Below are 18,234 nucleotides of genomic sequence, written 5' to 3' on the forward strand. Positions count from 1 at the left end.
CATCTTCAAACATTGAAATTTTATGATGTGATGTTTCTATATTTTCCCATTCGTGTAGATAATCGCCTTTCAACTTTTGCTACTTAAAATATTAAAACTAATTGTCTTTCACTGCAGATAATTTACTTTAAAGTTTTCTTATTATGAATTATAATTTTTAAAATTATTATGCTAATATATTTTTCATAATCTGATCACATATATTTTAAAATACAAAATACAGATTGATAAGCATGTCTCTTTCCTTCAACCGTTACATGTTAGTGCTTATCTTTTTTTTTTCAAATAAATTTAAATTTATTTATATCCCAAAAAAAGTGCAACGTCTGTTGATTTCATGTATTACAAATAGATTTATTGTTTACATTATCTGTACCACTCAATGCTTTTCCCTTCTCACTCACTAAAATATCTCTTCCCTTTTTCATATGAAAATCTGTACTGTCCAATGATATTTATCTTTTGTTTCATTTAAATCAATTCATTTGACCGATCATCTTCCTCATTTATGGAGTATTCATCTCAAGGTAATGTCGTATTTTAAATAAAATTATTTCCTCAATTTTTGATATTTTTATTTATTGTGCTTAAAATGATAGATGCTCACGTATATTTTTCTTTCAATTTTATCATGAATAGGGGAGCCGGTATCCTCCGCTTGGGATATTGCAAACACTAGGCGGAGGCGCCAAAGAAATATTTCAACAAATGAAGATCATGAGGCATATCTTGCGCGCCGACGGTCAATATATCAAAGGCGTCGGAATCAATTAAGAAATGCAACCAATGAAAACACGATCAATACTACTTCTGAGATTGGAAATACGAGCACAAGTAACGTTCAAGCTGTAGAAGAGGAAAGAGGTAAACTACATGTGAACTCCATCTCTGCAAAAAAAATAATTTTTAAAAATTATTGGTTTTCAGATTACATATCAATAAGTTTTCTTTTTAATCAATATGCTTCATTCTAATATTTCCCTTTGTATTTGAGTGCGTGAAATGTTAGGGATATTAATTGTTTGTCAATTCTTAACATTGACTTCATCGATTCTTCAAATTTAAATTATTAATCACATGTTACGAAAGACATCAATAATTTATTACGTGATATCAAGTTGGTTTACTATTTTTTATTATTACTATTTTTTTTCTATCATTTCACATAATATGAAAATAATTTGAATAACATTTCAGTACTTACGAGTGTCTGAAACTAATCTCACAGGTGGTGTGCGAGGAACTTCTACACTACGTCCAATTATTTACAATACACATGATTCTACTTTCGAAAGCGGTGGCACAAGTGCAATCAATATTCAATCTACACATGTGGAAGAAGGTTATTTTAACTTCATCTCTGTATGTTAAAATTAAACATATATATTGCATAAAAAATAATATATAAATCATATTTAACTATAGAATTTTGAAATATATTCATATGCCTACGTCAAAAATTAATATCAAATTTCCGTGTGTTTGTCATCTGTCATGGGTCAAGCACACCCCGAGTGAAAATAATAACAATACAATAATATATCATTAATTTTCAAGGGAAATCCCTTCCATATCCAGAATTTTTGAACAAACACAATTAAATACAACATAAAAATTTAAAACTGGTGATCGGGAAGACATGAAGGGCCTAATAACTTGGGTTTAGATCTGATATTTATTTTTGTATAATTTTATTTTTATTTTGCTTTCTGAATATGCCTCTGGAAGAATTTTGTGGATAAAATAAAATTAAATAAATTTATTTCAATTTTAGATATTTTAAAATCTTTCTTCCAAAATTCCATTACAGTTATACACCATTTTAGTCTCCATGCAACAAATATTAACTTTTTTATATTGACTTATTTTTTAGAAAATAAAAAAATATTGAATTTTATTAAGTTCCCTCTAATTTATTTAAAATAATATTTTAATATGATTTTATTATGAGCTTAATGAAGTTACTAATAAACACAAATGACAACGGCAACAATATTAATGAATTCACATCCTACTGTGAAACATCATATTTCCATTGAATGCATATACTTACTACGATTTAGTTTCTTTGCTGAAAATGTTAAAAATATATTCCGTCTAAGTCGTAATCATGCATAGATATATTCACCAATTAAGTCAACATACATCATACTTCACAAACTTAAACATCTATTATGTTTTTTTTTTTTCATTTACGAAATGCACGAACAAAAATGTCAAAATTTTGATACATAAGGTTATCTCCAACCATAAATTTTATTTTAGTGCAAGTTTTGCACTAAAATGATTTAATTTATGTATCAAATTCAATATCCATATATCTCGAACCTATCTACTTCAAATATTACACCACAAACATTATCTCCAACCACATATTTTTAAAGTTATCTCCAACCACATATTATATTTTAGGAATAATATTTATATTATATAATCAATATTAAATGGTTAAAAAATTTAAATATAATATTTAAATTTAAAAATACATTATATATTTATTAAATTATGTATAATGAAAATTAATACACGAGGATTACAAATAAAACTTAAAAAATTTGTATCTTTTTTTCTTTATTTAAATGTTTAAATCAAACCATTAATTATTTATTTTTAATTTATATAAAAAATTAAATATTAAACAAATAAATAGTTAACATATATTTTATAAATTTAATTGGAAAATTATAATAACTTTTTTATGATTGAATATTTATTTACCAAGATAATAAAGTAAATATCATAGTACAATATCTTTATTTATAATACTTAAAAATAAAGAATAGAATTAAAAAAATACCAAAAAAACAAATGTTACCACCAAATTTGCCACAGTGGTTTTTCTTGCGCCAAATTTGGTGCAACAAATAGTGGGACGATAGTTTGGTACACTAAATAACATTCTCATTAGAGCATCATTGCATACGGCCTAAATCAGACAAAATCTATTATATTTTACTTATTTATTTATTTTTACTTTCTAAAATAATATAATTTACACAACTACAGGAATTGATCTTATTGGTAGTGGGACTAATAATAGCAACATTCGACGCTCACGTCCAAGACGATTTCATAATCTAGCTAGAAATTTCAGTAATTTACAAGGACACAATCGACACGTGTTGTCTGATCCAAAAACTTGCCCACACTGTCAAGCTTTGTTGTTTCACGGGGAATCATCTCAGTTGTGTTGCAGAAATGGACGCACACAATTGGATCCAATAACATCACCAATTGAGCTACAAGAACTATTTGTTATGGAAAATGAAGAAGGCAGACACTTTAGGCAGTACATAAGGGCATACAATCATGTTTTCTCTTTCACTTCTATTGGAGTTAACTTAGATGAATCACTCACAACAGGTTCAAATGGGATTTATACATTTCGTGCCCAAGGTACAATATATCACTCGATTGGAAGTCTACTGCCACCTGAAAATGATCGGCCTAGATACATGCAAATGTATATTGTAGATACTGATAATGAGATAGATAACAGACTTCTAGAAAATCAACAATTGCGAAGAGAATTGTTGATAAAGATACAAATGATACTTGATCAATATAACCCCTTTGTGCAAGTCTTCCGACAAATTGGTCAGCGTCAGGATATACCTAACTGCAAACTGGTAATTAAGCAGCAGAAATCAAATCAACGTCAATATTGCCAACCAACCGCATCTCAAGTTGCAGCAGTTATTGTAGACAATGAATATCCAGAAAACTTATGTGGTAGAGATATCATAGTCGAAGGTATTAATGGACGCCTTATGAACATTCAAGATATTGTTGGCTATTATGATCCTTTACAGTATCCTCTACTTCTACCACATGGAACATATGGTTGGGACATAAATAGTCGAAATATTCACGGAACAAAACTAACATGTTTAGACTTTTATTCCTACCGTTTACAGGTTAGTCCTAACAAAAAAATTAATTATTTCATATCTTGATATCTTGATTCAATATATTAATAATCTATAATTGTGATCTACCTTTTGTATTAGATACGAACAAATTGTTCAGCAATATTACTTCGGGGAGGTCGTCTGCTACAACAATATGTGGTTGATAATTATGTAAAGATCGAAACACAAAGGCTGAGATGGATTCGTACAAACCAGAATAATATTCGATCAGAACTTTACCAAGGTCTACAAGATTGTTTAGATGGCGGTGAAAATAATGCAGGTTTGACATCTTGATTGTGGCAATTAGCCGTGCAGATTTTTTTTTAATTTACATATCTTACTTAAATGAGAATAATATAATGTAGGAAACGTTGGTCGTAGAATAGTGCTTCCATCATCTTTCACTGGGAGCCCACGTGATATGTACCAACGATATCAAGATGCAATGGCGTTGGTCCAAACATATGGAAAGCCAGATTTATTTATTACAATGACGTGTAATCCAAATTGGATTGAAATAAAAGAGCAATTACTGCCTGGCCAGTCACCTCAAGATCGTCCGGATTTGATAACCAGAGTATTCAGAGCAAAATTTGAGGAATTCAAGAAAGATATTGTGGAGAGAGGGGTTTTGGGAAAAGTTCTTTCTTACTCATACGTCATCGAATATCAAAAGAGGGGACTGCCTCATGTTCATATGTTGCTTATATTTGAACATGTTGACAAGCTGCATAATCCAGATGATTTTGATTCAATTATTTCTGCTGAAATTCCAACAAAAATAAATGAACCGAATCTGTATGATGCAGTTATTCGTCATATGATACATGGACCATGTGGATTACTTAACCCTCAAAGTCCATGTATGCGAGATGGTATTTGCAAGAAGAAATTCCCCAAATCATTTGCATCATTCACTACTCGAGGAAATGATTCATATCCTATATATCGAAGACGTGAAGGCACATATGATCTTATTAGTGACAATGGTCAGATGATGGTTGACAATGGTTGGGTTGTACCATATAATCCATTTCTTCTACTAAAATTTGATTGTCATATAAATGTTGAAGTATGTGGTGGGGTAAAATGTGTCAAATATATTTATAAATATATACACAAAGGACCTGATAGAGTGGCATTAGAATTGCGCAATGGACAAAATTGTGATGAAATAAAACAGTATGTGGATGGAAGGTGGATTTGTGCACCCGAGGCATTATGGAGAATCTTCTCATTTGAATTCAGTCGAATGTACCCTTTGGTTTTTAGATTACAAGTACACTTACCAAATCAACAATCGATTAGGTTCAGATCAGATCAACATGTAAGTGATGTAATTGGAGATGATGATAACTCTAAAACCATGCTGACAGAATTTTTCACAATGAACAAAGATCTTGAATTGACTGGAAAGTATTTGTATAGAGAATTTACAGAATTTTACAGATGGATACAATCTCAGAGAAAATGGGTTCGACGAATGGGTAGAAACAAAGTTGTTGGGAGGATATATGTCGTGTCCCCATCTGAAGGTGAAAGGTTCTATTTGCGAATCCTTTTAAATCATGTCCGAGGGCCTACATCTTTTGAAGAACTCATGACTGTCAATGGGGTAATTTATACAACATTTAAAGAGGCAGCTGACATTCGAGGACTTCTTCAACATGATGATTATGTTCATCATTGTATGCAAGAAGCATGTTCTGTAAAAATGCCATCCTCATTAAGAAGATTATTTGTGTCCATATTGGTTTTTTGTCAACCAACACGAGTTCGAGAACTCTGGGATGAATATCACCCCTATATGTCTGAAGATTATGGTAGATCAAATTCTTCTAATAATTTTTTCATCACAAACAAATTGTTGCTTGAGTTGCGAAGATTGTTGCATCAGCACAAAATGAAACTCAATGATTTTGATTTACCTATGATAAGTGTTGAGTTTTTGGATGATTCACCACTCCCAAGAATAATTGAGGATGAGCTTTCTATTCAAATTTCTGAAGAAGATTTGAGATCCGTACAATGTTTAAATTCTCAACAAAGGGTGGAATTTGAAACAATTGTTCAAAGTATTATGTGCAATCATCCAAAACTTTTTTTTATTGATGGCCCAGGCGGAAGTGGAAAAACTTTCTTATACCGCTCAATTTTAGCATATTTAAGAAAGAAAGGAAAAATCATAATTGCAGTAGCAACTTCTGGAATAGCTGCAACTTTATTGCCTGGGGGTAGGACAGCACATTCACGTTTCAAAATTCCACTGAAGCCAACAATAGAAACACTATGCAACATTGAAAAACAAAAAGATCTCGCGGATTTGATCAGACGATCGTCCGGTATAGTGTGGGATGAAGCTCCGATGGCTAATCGTTATGCTTTTGAATCTGTGAACAAAACTTTTCAAGATATCATGGAAAACATGTTGCCATTTGGTGGGAAAACTGTAGTTTTTGGTGGAGATTTTCGACAAGTATTACCTGTTGTGAAAAGAGGATCGGTACAAGAACAAATTGCTGCAAGTATTTCAAGGTCAACATTCTGGAACTGTGTGGATGTAATTCATCTTCATCAAAATATGAGATCTGAAGAAGATGTTGAGTTCTCTCAATTACTACTACGCATAGGTGATGGTTTGCAACATTCTGTAAATGGTAATTTCATAAAATTACCAGACTCGATGGTCATACCATGGGAAGGTGACCATTCAATTTGTCAATTGATTGACGTTGTTTTTCCAAATATGATTGAATATATTAATGATGCAAACTATATGGTTAGTAGAGCCATAATTACTCCAAAAAATGCCGATGTTGATAAAATTAATGAGATACTTATTTCAAAATTTCCTGGACAAAAAATGGAATATGTATCCTGGGATTTCGTGGAAGATGACAACAACAATCTTTTTCAAGAAGAGTTCTTAAACTCTCTTAGTCCAAGCGGTTTACCACCACACAGAATTGTATTAAAAGTAGGTTGTCCTGTTATGCTCTTGAGAAATGTGGCACCTGAACTTGGTCTGTGCAATGGAACAAGGTTGATATGTCGTAATCTCTATAGAAATTTCATAGATGCTGAGATTATAGCAGGTCCTCACAAAGGTATTAGGTATTTTATTCATCGAATGCCTCTAAAAAGTGAAGACGATTCTGGATTGCCATTTGAGTTGACACGTAAGCAGTTTCCGATAAGATTGAGTTTTGCTCTCACAATTAACAAAGCACAGGGTCAAACGATACCAAATGTTGGTATATTTTTACGTAATCATGTGTTCAGTCATGGTCAACTTTACGTGGCGCTTTCAAGAGGAGTTTCGCAGCATTCAACAAAAATTTTGGTCAAAGATGGAAAACTGCATAACAGATCTGGCATTTACACAAAAAACATTGTTTACAAAGACGTGCTACTTCGTACTAATGGATGAGGATAAAATTTGTAAGATCTTATGCTTTATTTCTCTCAAATGACAAAAACTACTAATATATTTATTCACACAATGTTTTTGCGTGCAGGTCAACAATTGGAACCTCCTACCGTTTTTCATGGTCATTAAACAAATGATATTTATTATATCAAACATAATTCTATTGTTACATATCGACACACAGGTTTGAATTTCAATTCTAGGTCACGTAATATTTCATTTCAATATTTTTATTTCATTTTATATCATACATTTTATTTATTTTTTGTTCTTAGGTTGACAATTCAACTCATCATGGGTTTTGCAAATTTGTATTCTACAAAGATAAAGATAATTAGTCTAGGATGAAAAATCACTGTCAATAGGAGCATATACGACATTGATGATGTATTTCAGGATTTATAGTAGCAAAAGATGCATACGTAAGTTTTCTCATTAAATGTTAAATTTTCTAATGTGATTGAAAAATGGTGATTCAACATTATTGATTTTCGACAGGGCAAACCAGATTGCTTTGATTGAAGGATGGAACTTTACCGCGGTACATTAACAAATTATTACTATGATCTTTTTTTATACAAATCATTTCATTATCTACTTCTATTTTATATTTAAAAAAATTTCGATGTCGTAGATGACTAATCAACTATCAAGCCTTGGAAAAACAAATGTCACAAACGTTGGAAGTTGTACACAATTTTATTTCATTTGTTTATTGTGGATAGGAGAGGCTTTGGAAAGAAATTTTGTGTTGCGTGGAATTGTGAAGCAGACTCTGTAAAACTCTTATTGGTGATGGTGAATTGATCTACCTGGATCAAGTGGATGTAGGATCGCATTGATCCGAACCACTATACGTCTTTGTGTCGTTTTTATATTTGCACATCACTTGCTCAAATAAACACGACTAAATCAAAAACTTAGCACTTTCACACACTAATTCTTGCACTACATATAAAATATTCACAACTCAACCAAGTACTTTTACAAAAATATTTCATTTACAAATATATATTTTCCAATATGCATATATTTCGTTATACACATGCAACGCATGTGCCTCGGTTACTAGTCTTGATAAAATAACAAACACTCCATGGTATCTAATTATTTTGATATCCACGTATTTATGAGATAAAACCACTTAGTTCCATAAGGCACATCACGTATGTATCTTACCATTTTATAAAGACTCCACCCCATAGAAAAACTAATTTGGTAATTTATGTGTGTATACTAAAATGCCCTCATTTTTATTCACCAAAAAGAAAACATGCGAAGGATAACATGGTAATAATCTATACCCATTCTCAATCTAACTTCCCACCCCGAGACCCACGTTCTGTAATTTCTCCACCATTTTTCCCTCGACTCCTCATTCTCGATTTTTCCATTTTATCTTTATTACAAAACGTTCAGCAATCGTTCCCGATTGATCGCAGAGGAGTGTATGAGTACCCCTCGGAAGTCATTAGGACTCAAGCTTCGCAGGAGGAAGTTATTCTTCCTCCCAAGATCCCACAATTATTTACTGGTACAACTTTATCTTTTGTGCACCTTTCTTTGGTTTGCCCGGGGGTGTTTTATTTTAAATTTTTAAATTTTGTGGCAGTTGAGGTTCTTCTTCACTCTTCGAATTGAATTTTAAATTATGCGAAAAATTGAACAAATTATACAAGTATGTGAAATGCTTGCTATGTGTTTGCAGAAATGTCCGAGTGGGAAGTGCTTGCTATGTGTTTGCAGAAATGAATGAGTGAATGAGGTTTTATACTTTTCTCCCATGGTTATTTAGATTTGATCCCTGCAGCATATTCACTGTATTTTGGCTCTCAAAGTATTTCAATATCTTCTTTTTTTTAGCAAATGAGGTTATAAGTTTGTTCATTTCTTTGTTTAGTTCTTACTATTTCGTAAATGAATTATATTATTTGTAGATTTATCTGTTTCACCGAAATTTGCTTAGATTGGATGGAATGATCATACATTTACCTGGCATTATTTATCTTACCATATAATAAAGCAATAATTTCATTATGTAATTTTACCTTATGCATGCTTCGGCAGTGACTACGAATCAAATTTCGTAGGACGAATCGATTCTTCCTTCGAAGTTGCCACAATTTTTGTAAGATAACTTCTCCTTTTGTAAACTTTTCTTTCGGGTGCCTGGTTTTGTTTTTGTTTTTTTCTCAAGCAGCCGAGGCTTACTTTCACTGTTCACATAGAATTTTAATTTTACGGAAGATTGAACAAAAAAAAAAGGGGTTTCGGAAATGCATACTATGTGTTTGTAGAAATGGTCAATTGCTCCCAGTGTCTTCTAATATCTTTAATTTGGTGTGAAATGCTATCTAAGTGGATTTTGATGGTTTATTAACTAATTTTATGTCAACCGGAAAAAATTATTTGAGTTGTGGGTGATCATCTCTTTTAAATGATTTATATTCTCTTCTAAATTATTTGTTATGACATTGAAATTTTCTTATGTTGGACAGATTAACATAAGGCTATTCTAAATCATCACATCTTCAAACATTGAAATTTTATGATGTGATGTTTCTATATTTTCCCATTCGTGTAGATAATCGCCTTTCAACTTTTGCTACTTAAAATATTAAAACTAATTGTCTTTCACTGCAGATAATTTACTTTAAAGTTTTCTTATTATGAATTATAATTTTTAAAATTATTATGCTAATATATTTTTCATAATCTGATCACATATATTTTAAAATACAAAATACAGATTGATAAGCATGTCTCTTTCCTTCAACCGTTACATGTTAGTGCTTATCTTTTTTTTTTTTTCAAATAAATTTAAATTTATTTATATCCCAAAAAAAGTGCAACGTCTGTTGATTTCATGTATTACAAATAGATTTATTGTTTACGTTATCTGTACCACTCAATGCTTTTCCCTTCTCACTCACTAAAATATCTCTTCCCTTTTTCATATGAAAATCTGTACTGTCCAATGATATTTATCTTTTGTTTCATTTAAATCAATTCATTTGACCGATCATCTTCCTCATTTATGGAGTATTCATCTCAAGGTAATGTCGTATTTTAAATAAAATTATTTCCTCAATTTTTGATATTTTTATTTATTGTGCTTAAAATGATAGATGCTCACGTATATTTTTCTTTCAATTTTATCATGAATAGGGGAGCCGGTATCCTCCGCTTGGGATATTGCAAACACTAGGCGGAGGCGCCAAAGAAATATTTCAACAAATGAAGATCATGAGGCATATCTTGTGCGCCGACGGTCAATATATCAAAGGCGTCGGAATCAATTAAGAAATGCAACCAATGAAAACACGATCAATACTACTTCTGAGATTGGAAATACGAGCACAAGTAACGTTCAAGCTGTAGAAGAGGAAAGAGGTAAACTACATGTGAACTCCATCTCTGCAAAAAAAATAATTTTTAAAAATTATTGGTTTTCAGATTACATATCAATAAGTTTTCTTTTTAATCAATATGCTTCATTCTAATATTTCCCTTTGTATTTGAGTGCGTGAAATGTTAGGGATATTAATTGTTTGTCAATTCTTAACATTGACTTCATCGATTCTTCAAATTTAAATTATTAATCACATGTTACGAAAGACATCAATAATTTATTACGTGATATCAAGTTGGTTTACTATTTTTTATTATTACTATTTTTTTTCTATCATTTCACATAATATGAAAATAATTTGAATAACATTTCAGTACTTACGAGTGTCTGAAACTAATCTCACAGGTGGTGTGCGAGGAACTTCTACACTACGTCCAATTATTTACAATACACATGATTCTACTTTCGAAAGCGGTGGCACAAGTGCAATCAATATTCAATCTACACATGTGGAAGAAGGTTATTTTAACTTCATCTCTGTATGTTAAAATTAAACATATATATTGCATAAAAAATAGTATATAAATCATATTTAACTATAGAATTTTGAAATATATTCATATGCCTACGTCAAAAATTAATATCAAATTTCCGTGTGTTTGTCATCTGTCATGGGTCAAGCACACCCCGAGTGAAAATAATAACAATACAATAATATATCATTAATTTTCAAGGGAAATCCCTTCCATATCCAGAATTTTTGAACAAACACAATTAAATACAACATAAAAATTTAAAACTGGTGATCGGGAAGACATGAAGGGCCTAATAACTTGGGTTTAGATCTGATATTTATTTTTGTATAATTTTATTTTTATTTTGCTTTCTGAATATGCCTCTGGAAGAATTTTGTGGATAAAATAAAATTAAATAAATTTATTTCAATTTTAGATATTTTAAAATCTTTCTTCCAAAATTCCATTACAGTTATACACCATTTTAGTCTCCATGCAACAAATATTAACTTTTTTATATTGACTTATTTTTTAGAAAATAAAAAAATATTGAATTTTATTAAGTTCCCTCTAATTTATTTAAAATAATATTTTAATATGATTTTATTATGAGCTTAATGAAGTTACTAATAAACACAAATGGCAACGGCAACAATATTAATGAATTCACATCCTACTGTGAAACATCATATTTCCATTGAATGCATATACTTACTACGATTTAGTTTCTTTGCTGAAAATGTTAAAAATATATTCCGTCTAAGTCGTAATCATGCATAGATATATTCACCAATTAAGTCAACATACATCATACTTCACAAACTTAAACATCTATTATGTTTTTTTTTTTTTCATTTACGAAATGCACGAACAAAAATGTCAAAATTTTGATACATAAGGTTATCTCCAACCATAAATTTTATTTTAGTGCAAGTTTTGCACTAAAATGATTTAATTTATGTATCAAATTCAATATCCATATATCTCGAACCTATCTACTTCAAATATTACACCACAAACATTATCTCCAACCACATATTTTTAAAGTTATCTCCAACCACATATTATATTTTAGGAATAATATTTATATTATATAATCAATATTAAATGGTTAAAAAATTTAAATATAATATTTAAATTTAAAAATACATTATATATTTATTAAATTATGTATAATGAAAATTAATACACGAGGATTACAAATAAAACTTAAAAAATTTGTATCTTTTTTTCTTTATTTAAATGTTTAAATCAAACCATTAATTATTTATTTTTAATTTATATAAAAAATTAAATATTAAACAAATAAATAGTTAACATATATTTTATAAATTTAATTGGAAAATTATAATAACTTTTTTATGATTGAATATTTATTTACCAAGATAATAAAGTAAATATCATAGTACAATATCTTTATTTATAATACTTAAAAATAAAGAATAGAATTAAAAAAATACCAAAAAAACAAATGTTACCACCAAATTTGCCACAGTGGTTTTTCTTGCGCCAAATTTGGTGCAACAAATAGTGGGACGATAGTTTGGTACACTAAATAACATTCTCATTAGAGCATCATTGCATACGGCCTAAATCAGACAAAATCTATTATATTTTACTTATTTATTTATTTTTACTTTCTAAAATAATATAATTTACACAACTACAGGAATTGATCTTATTGGTAGTGGGACTAATAATAGCAACATTCGACGCTCACGTCCAAGACGATTTCATAATCTAGCTAGAAATTTCAGTAATTTACAAGGACACAATCGACACGTGTTGTCTGATCCAAAAACTTGCTCACACTGTCAAGCTTTGTTGTTTCACGGGGAATCATCTCAGTTGTGTTGCAGAAATGGACGCACACAATTGGATCCAATAACATCACCAATTGAGCTACAAGAACTATTTGTTATGGAAAATGAAGAAGGCAGACACTTTAGGCAGTACATAAGGGCATACAATCATGTTTTCTCTTTCACTTCTATTGGAGTTAACTTAGATGAATCACTCACAACAGGTTCAAATGGGATTTATACATTTCGTGCCCAAGGTACAATATATCACTCGATTGGAAGTCTACTGCCACCTGAAAATGATCGGCCTAGATACATGCAAATGTATATTGTAGATACTGATAATGAGATAGATAACAGACTTCTAGAAAATCAACAATTGCGAAGAGAATTGTTGATAAAGATACAAATGATACTTGATCAATATAACCCCTTTGTGCAAGTCTTCCGACAAATTGGTCAGCGTCAGGATATACCTAACTGCAAACTGGTAATTAAGCAGCAGAAATCAAATCAACGTCAATATTGCCAACCAACCGCATCTCAAGTTGCAGCAGTTATTGTAGACAATGAATATCCAGAAAACTTATGTGGTAGAGATATCATAGTCGAAGGTATTAATGGACGCCTTATGAACATTCAAGATATTGTTGGCTATTATGATCCTTTACAGTATCCTCTACTTCTACCACATGGAACATATGGTTGGGACATAAATAGTCGAAATATTCACGGAACAAAACTAACATGTTTAGACTTTTATTCCTACCGTTTACAGGTTAGTCCTAACAAAAAAATTAATTATTTCATATCTTGATATCTTGATTCAATATATTAATAATCTATAATTGTGATCTACCTTTTGTATTAGATACGAACAATATGTGGTTGATAATTATGTAAAGATCGAAACACAAAGGCTGAGATGGATTCGTACAAACCAGAATAATATTCGATCAGAACTTTACCAAGGTCTACAAGATTGTTTAGATGGCGGTGAAAATAATGCAGGTTTGACATCTTGATTGTGGCAATTAGCCGTGCAGATTTTTTTTTAATTTACATATCTTACTTAAATGAGAATAATATAATGTAGGAAACGTTGGTCGTAGAATAGTGCTTCCATCATCTTTCACTGGGAGCCCACGTGATATGTACCAACGATATCAAGATGCAATGGCGTTGGTCCAAACATATGGAAAGCCAGATTTATTTATTACAATGACGTGTAATCCAAATTGGATTGAAATAAAAGAGCAATTACTACCTGGCCAGTCACCTCAAGATCGTCCGGATTTGATAACCAGAGTATTCAGAGCAAAATTTGAGGAATTCAAGAAAGATATTGTGGAGAGAGGGGTTTTGGGAAAAGTTCTTTCTTACTCATACGTCATCGAATATCAAAAGAGGGGACTGCCTCATGTTCATATGTTGCTTATATTTGAACATGTTGACAAGCTGCATAATCCAGATGATTTTGATTCAATTATTTCTGCTGAAATTCCAACAAAAATAAATGAACCGAATCTGTATGATGCAGTTATTCGTCATATGATACATGGACCATGTGGATTACTTAACCCTCAAAGTCCATGTATGCGAGATGGTATTTGCAAGAAGAAATTCCCCAAATCATTTGCATCATTCACTACTCGAGGAAATGATTCATATCCTGTATATCGAAGACGTGAAGGCACATATGATCTTATTAGTGACAATGGTCAGATGATGGTTGACAATGGTTGGGTTGTACCATATAATCCATTTCTTCTACTAAAATTTGATTGTCATATAAATGTTGAAGTATGTGGTGGGGTAAAATGTGTCAAATATATTTATAAATATATACACAAAGGACCTGATAGAGTGGCATTAGAATTGCGCAATGGACAAAATTGTGATGAAATAAAACAGTATGTGGATGGAAGGTGGATTTGTGCACCCGAGGCATTATGGAGAATCTTCTCATTTGAATTCAGTCGAATGTACCCTTCGGTTTTTAGATTACAAGTACACTTACCAAATCAACAATCGATTAGGTTCAGATCAGATCAACATGTAAGTGATGTAATTGGAGATGATGATAACTCTAAAACCATGCTGACAGAATTTTTCACAATGAACAAAGATCTTGAATTGACTGGAAAGTATTTGTATAGAGAATTTACAGAATTTTACAGATGGATACAATCTCAGAGAAAATGGGTTCGACGAATGGGTAGAAACAAAGTTGTTGGGAGGATATATGTCGTGTCCCCATCTGAAGGTGAAAGGTTCTATTTGCGAATCCTTTTAAATCATGTCCGAGGGCCTACATCTTTTGAAGAACTTATGACTGTCAATGGGGTAATTTATACAACATTTAAAGAGGCAGCTGAAATTCGAGGACTTCTTCAACATGATGATTATGTTCATCATTGTATGCAAGAAGCATGTTCTGTAAAAATGCCATCCTCATTAAGAAGATTATTTGTGTCCATATTGGTTTTTTGTCAACCAACACGAGTTCGAGAACTCTGGGATGAATATCACCCCTATATGTCTGAAGATTATGGTAGATCAAATTCTTCTAATAATTTTTTCATCACAAACAAATTGTTGCTTGAGTTGCGAAGATTGTTGCATCAGCACAAAATGAAACTCAATGATTTTGATTTACCTATGATAAGTGTTGAGTTTTTGGATGATTCACCACTCCCAAGAATAATTGAGGATGAGCTTTCTATTCAAATTTCTGAAGAAGATTTGAGATCCGTACAATGTTTAAATTCTCAACAAAGGGTGGCATTTGAAACAATTGTTCAAAGTATTATGTGCAATCATCCAAAACTTTTTTTTATTGATGGCCCAGGCGGAAGTGGAAAAACTTTCTTATACCGCTCAATTTTAGCATATTTAAGAAAGAAAGGAAAAATCATAATTGCAGTAGCAACTTCTGGAATAGCTGCAACTTTATTGCCTGGGGGTAGGACAGCACATTCACGTTTCAAAATTCCACTGAAGCCAACAATAGAAACACTATGCAACATTGAAAAACAAAAAGATCTCGCGGATTTGATCAGACGATCGTCCGGTATAGTGTGGGATGAAGCTCCGATGGCTAATCGTTATGCTTTTGAATCTGTGAACAAAACTTTTCAAGATATCATGGAAAACATGTTGCCATTTGGTGGGAAAACTGTAGTTTTCGGTGGAGATTTTCGACAAGTATTACCTGTTGTGAAAAGAGGATCGGTACAAGAACAAATTGCTGCAAGTATTTCAAGGTCAACATTCTGGAACTGTGTGGATGTAATTCATCTTCATCAAAATATGAGATCTGAAGAAGATGTTGAGTTCTCTCAATTACTACTACGCATAGGTGATGGTTTGCAACATTCTGTAAATGGTAATTTCATAAAATTACCAGACTCGATGGTCATACCATGGGAAGGTGACCATTCAATTTGTCAATTGATTGATGTTGTTTTTCCAAATATGATTGAATATATTAATGATGCAAACTATATGGTTAGTAGAGCCATAATTACTCCAAAAAATGCCGATGTTGATAAAATTAATGAGATACTTATTTCAAAATTTCCTGAACAAAAAATGGAATATGTATCCTGGGATTTCGTGGAAGATGACAACAACAATCTTTTTCAAGAAGAGTTCTTAAACTCTCTTAGTCCAAGCGGTTTACCACCACACAGAATTGTATTAAAAGTAGGTTGTCCTGTTATGCTCTTGAGAAATGTGGCACCTGAACTTGGTCTGTGCAATGGAACAAGGTTGATATGTCGTAATCTCTATAGAAATTTCATAGATGCTGAGATTATAGCAGGTCCTCACAAAGGTATTAGGTATTTTATTCATCGAATGCCTCTAAAAAGTGAAGACGATTCTGGATTGCCATTTGAGTTGACACGTAAGCAGTTTCCGATAAGATTGAGTTTTGCTCTCACAATTAACAAAGCACAGGGTCAAACGATACCAAATGTTGGTATATTTTTACGTAATCATGTGTTCAGTCATGGTCAACTTTACGTGGCGCTTTCAAGAGGAGTTTCGCAGCATTCAACAAAAATTTTGGTCAAAGATGGAAAACTGCATAACAGATCTGGCATTTACACAAAAAACATTGTTTACAAAGACGTGCTACTTCGTACTAATGGATGAGGATAAAATTTGTAAGATCTTATGCTTTATTTCTCTCAAATGACAAAAACTACTAATATATTTATTCACACAATGTTTTTGCGTGCAGGTCAACAATTGGAACCTCCTACCGTTTTTCATGGTCATTAAACAAATGATATTTATTATATCAAACATAATTCTATTGTTACATATCGACACACAGGTTTGAATTTCAATTCTAGGTCACGTAATATTTCATTTCAATATTTTTATTTCATTTTATATCATACATTTTATTTATTTTTTGTTCTTAGGTTGACAATTCAACTCATCATGGGTTTTGCAAATTTGTATTCTACAAAGATAAAGATAATTAGTCTAGGATGAAAAATCACTGTCAATAGGAGCATATACGACATTGATGATGTATTTCAGGATTTATAGTAGCAAAAGATGCATACGTAAGTTTTCTCATTAAATGTTAAATTTTCTAATGTGATTGAAAAATGGTGATTCAACATTATTGATTTTCGACAGGGCAAACCAGATTGCTTTGATTGAAGGATGGAACTTTACCGCGGTACATTAACAAATTATTACTATGATCTTTTTTTATACAAATCATTTCATTATCTACTTCTATTTTATATTTAAAAAATTTCGATGTCGTAGATGACTAATCAACTATCAAGCCTTGGAAAAACAAATGTCACAAACGTTGGAAGTTGTACACAATTTTATTTCATTTGTTTATTGTGGATAGGAGAGGCTTTGGAAAGAAATTTTGTGTTGCGTGGAATTGTGAAGCAGACTCTGTAAAACTCTTATTGGTGATGGTGAATTGATCTACCTGGATCAAGTGGATGTAGGATCGCATTGATCCGAACCACTATACGTCTTTGTGTCGTTTTTATATTTGCACATCACTTGCTCAAATAAACACGACTAAATCAAAAACTTAGCACTTTCACACACTAATTCTTGCACTACATATAAAATATTCACAACTCAACCAAGTACTTTTACAAAAATATTTCATTTACAAATATATATTTTCCAATATGCATATATTTCGTTATACACATGCAACACATGTGCC

At 31.4% G+C, this 18,234-nt stretch overlaps 2 protein-coding genes across 2 annotated transcripts; both read left to right on the forward strand.

Annotated features, from left to right (window-relative positions):
* Positions 1-501: 501 nt before the first annotated feature.
* On the forward strand, positions 502-7,682 carry LOC140877760 (uncharacterized). Its single transcript, XM_073281336.1, has 8 exons — positions 502-527; positions 640-864; positions 1,229-1,342; positions 3,364-3,917; positions 4,011-4,194; positions 4,280-7,320; positions 7,433-7,528; positions 7,620-7,682. The coding sequence occupies exons 1-8, from the start codon at positions 509-511 to the stop codon at positions 7,680-7,682; spliced, it is 4,296 nt and encodes a 1,431-aa protein (XP_073137437.1). The 5' UTR covers positions 502-508.
* A 160-nt stretch (positions 7,683-7,842) lies between these two features.
* On the forward strand, positions 7,843-17,174 carry LOC140877761 (uncharacterized). Its single transcript, XM_073281337.1, has 6 exons — positions 7,843-7,885; positions 10,513-10,737; positions 11,102-11,215; positions 13,238-13,791; positions 13,919-14,024; positions 14,110-17,174. The coding sequence occupies exons 1-6, from the start codon at positions 7,870-7,872 to the stop codon at positions 17,172-17,174; spliced, it is 4,080 nt and encodes a 1,359-aa protein (XP_073137438.1). The 5' UTR covers positions 7,843-7,869.
* Positions 17,175-18,234: the final 1,060 nt, after the last annotated feature.

This window comes from Henckelia pumila, chromosome 2 (genome assembly GCF_033568475.1).
Source record: "Henckelia pumila isolate YLH828 chromosome 2, ASM3356847v2, whole genome shotgun sequence".
In the NCBI taxonomy this organism is placed as follows: Eukaryota; Viridiplantae; Streptophyta; class Magnoliopsida; order Lamiales; family Gesneriaceae; genus Henckelia; species Henckelia pumila.